The 3,447-nt window shown below is 43.1% G+C and overlaps 1 protein-coding gene across 2 annotated transcripts; it reads right to left on the bottom strand.

The window, feature by feature from the left end:
• Positions 1-247: 247 nt before the first annotated feature.
• Positions 248-3,447, bottom strand: LOC123121840 (F-box protein CPR1). 2 transcript variants are annotated; one of them, XM_044541911.1, is made up of 6 exons: positions 3,278-3,447; positions 1,454-2,803; positions 1,250-1,369; positions 1,020-1,115; positions 867-929; positions 248-527 (listed from the first exon to the last, which is right to left on the bottom strand). In XM_044541911.1, exons 2-6 carry the CDS (start codon positions 2,759-2,761, stop codon positions 444-446), a joined length of 1,671 nt encoding a protein of 556 aa, XP_044397846.1. In that variant the 5' UTR covers positions 2,762-2,803; positions 3,278-3,447; the 3' UTR covers positions 248-443. The 2 variants fall into 2 exon arrangements, with proteins under 2 accessions (XP_044397846.1, XP_044397847.1); XM_044541912.1 differs by having other exon boundaries at positions 248-524.

The raw sequence follows: 3,447 nt of genomic DNA, 5'->3' as shown, positions 1-3,447 counted from the left end.
CGGCTGCCCCGTCTACACATCCAACTTTGTACATGCATTAAGATAACGAGGGAGCAAGGAAGCGGTTTTGTTGCTGTTGCTGTTGAAATTCGGTACTTGAATGCCATAGTGACAGTTTGTCAGTTCAGGATTCAGAAGCTCTGAACTTGCTCTCTTTTTTTTGTAACCAGAAGCTGCTTGAAATGTGTGCTTCCTACCATGGACAAGCTTATATATAATCCACACACAAGGGATTTGCACCGCGAAATGTTCTCTAAAACTTAAATAGATAATTCATAGCGGCAATAGTTGGTTGGGATGCTCAAACATAACATCAGATAGGTGCTGATGCACAAACCACCGGTTTACCGGAAACGCTAACCAGTCATTCGAGACTAAAGAAGACGCAAGAGTCGAACAACAGGCTCAGCCTGAGCAAGCCAAGAAGAATGTCACGATAAGCTCTAAAGTCCCAAGTCCGTATCACCATCGCCGTCGCCACTGTGATTCTGTGAAGCAATGCCAGCTTTCGAAGTTGAAGTACGCTTCTGAAACATAAGCAAGAGTCAAATACAATAGGGAAAACCTAGAATCCCCATTAGAAAAGAAAACACTCTTAACCCAGTAACTAGGCAACTAATCAAATAAAGCACCAATGTTAGCAAAAAAAACTAGGTACACAGATATGCATAGATTCAAATATGTAAATGCACATAACTGTAGCATAATGGAAATAATTCATATATGGAGATAATACAATCAGTATCCTTACATTTCAAGATAAGCTAATTTGCTTATTTAAATATGGCAGAGGAAACTAGAATTGATACAGGTAACAAAAACTAGCAAGCTAGAGCGGAAAGTTAAAAAACATTAAAAAACATTACATCAAGATCCTGTGTAACTCTTCCGATCATATCATGGACGCTTTCAATCGCCTGAGTAGCAGCCTGTAGTCAAGTCAACTTTATGAGCTAAGTCTGTTTCAAGGAACAGTTCTACTTCTAAGTGATCTGGCTAGTGAATGCAGGTAACTATACCATGGTAATATCTATAAACTTTTCCACACGAGCAAATAATGTTTCCTCATCCCGCTTTTGCTCCACCCAGTTAAGCCGCCGGAGGGACCTTGGTTGCTGGAGTCTCATGTAAGACAATTGTTACAAATATAAGGGTGCACACAATGTCTTTGCTCTTCAGATGATTATCTATTCAAACTAAAAATATGAAAAGAAAGTGTATGTTAACTTCCATCTCGATAAGGAATTACCTGATCTGCAAAGGCTGCACATATTTGATTGTTTTTCATGCATATCTGCTGTCGCATCACATCATCCAAGATTTGAGGCAGTAGATGATTAAGTCGAGCGTGCAAAGATTGTGTGGATGCCTACAAAATGGTAATTCAACAATTTGTTACATCTTACAGAATAATAAAGGTTCTTTGACGTAAATTAGATTTCAGCCAACATACAGTTTTCTTATGCTCATCTTCATAAAGTCTGGACCACATTGTTTCCTTCTTGGCAAGATTCTGCTCCCAAGCTTCCCACTTTTTCAGTTCCCACCCATCCCACTGTTTTGGTCTGCGCACGATGCCAGCCTTACTGAATACTTCTAAACGTACAAGTGATTTCACGCAGTTGTGAGATTGCAAGTTCTGCCCGTGGGGACTGAAATCTAACAGCTTCACCATCTTGCTCAAATCAATCTTGAAGTTCTCACTAAGCAACTCATACGAACATACATCATCGCTGCCAAGTTGTGTGAGGATCCTATCCCTGTGAACAAAATGTGGACCCAGAATGTAATTAGGTGGGTTCTTAATGTTGTACTTCCGGCTCCACCTTTGTTGCTCTGCCGTGTTGTCAAGTGTCCAGATCTGCAGCTCACCAAGAACAGTTCTGGCATCATAGTGACTGGTTTGAGCAGTTACTATGCATATCTTCCCATCTATATCTCTGATCCAGAACTTACGAGGACCATAATAATCATGATCTTCATATGCTGCAGGCAGTTGTGTCATTGCAAAACTTTCTTCCAATAGATCAAAGGACATAACTGAATGCTGACAGTTAGCTGACATGTCTTCAGTTAACCAATACATTTTGCCATCAACATTGACAACTCCAGAGTTTCTCACACTGATCAAGCTAAGAGCTTTTGGAGTTCGGAAATCTTTCCATTTCTCATCGCCGAGCGTGTAAACTTGGATGATGTTGAACCTGTCTTTATTGTGGGGGCGGCGACCATTAATGCAATCACCAAGGAAGTGTGTAATCTTGTATTCTTTTGTCACCGGATGAAATCCAAAGCTGTAGAAACAGAAGTGGTCACCTTTCACATTCTTCGCAGGTTTCTGAAGATGTAGACATTCACCAGTTGCAAGGTTAGCTATCTTAATCATTGATGTCTTTGTGTATAAGCCAAGAAGGCCATTGCATGAACCGAAAAGGAAATCATCAGGCCCAATCACTGGCACTGCATATCTCGATGACGACCAGGCTTCATCAATTAGGACAGCATCACTAGGGTAGGGCTCGCCTGAAACCAAACCTCGCAGGGAGAACAGAAGGGCATAACTTGGCGCACACTGGAGGTGCAATGCAACAAACTGTGGATCCCGGATGATGTTGTGCCAGTGCTTGCAGACTCCGACACACGTCAACAGAGTGCTCACTGGAAGCCCCAAAAATATCCGCTCAATGAGGTCTACCGGTAGGCGGTTTATGATGCATTCCCCATTTCTTTGCTTCTTTGATTTGGTTTCTTCAGTAACCATAGTGAACACCCGATGCTGAAGCAGCTGAACTAGCAAACACTTCTGCAAACACACATTTCAATTAATGATAGCTAGATAGAAACTGACATTTAAATAGTTTTATGTGCAAAGAAAGAGGATGAAAAATTTATGAATTTTTCTCTCTCTTTCATGGTTATTTTACCAACCAATGTGCCAAGGAATATACTGATAGCATCTCAAAATTTCTGCTCCGAAATTAAATACCCGCATCTCCAGGCTTAAAAAAGTCGACAATCTCCAGTTACCCAAAGTGAACCCACGGTTAAATCCAAGGAACACTCGTGCGCGCCGTCCCTCCGGCGCCTCAATCCCTCAATTACAGCCAGTAACTACAAACCCTAGACGCCCTCGGGCGCCATTACAGCAAGTAGTCGGTACCTCAACCACGGCAAGTAACTACAAACCCTAGCCGCCGTTACAGATGGAGGAGCGCGGACAAGAAGGAAATCGGGGCAGAAAGCATTCCGCGAGCAAACGGGGGCATCGAGGACTCACAAGCACGATTCGGATCAGACGAGCTCCGCGGTCGCCGACATGGGATTGGGATGGGAGGGCTCTCCGCTTGACGCTGAAATGATTTCCCGCCGCTTCCCCCTCGTCGGCTGTTCGACCCCTTGTGCCGGCTCCGGGGTTTCGCCGGAACAAGTTCTATTTTTTTAGCGTGG

This window comes from Triticum aestivum, chromosome 5D (genome assembly GCF_018294505.1).
Source record: "Triticum aestivum cultivar Chinese Spring chromosome 5D, IWGSC CS RefSeq v2.1, whole genome shotgun sequence".
Lineage (NCBI taxonomy): Eukaryota > Viridiplantae > Streptophyta > Magnoliopsida > Poales > Poaceae > Triticum > Triticum aestivum.
The sequence above is the reverse complement of the archived record's forward strand: the minus strand, read 5'-3'. Positions and strand labels throughout refer to the sequence as shown.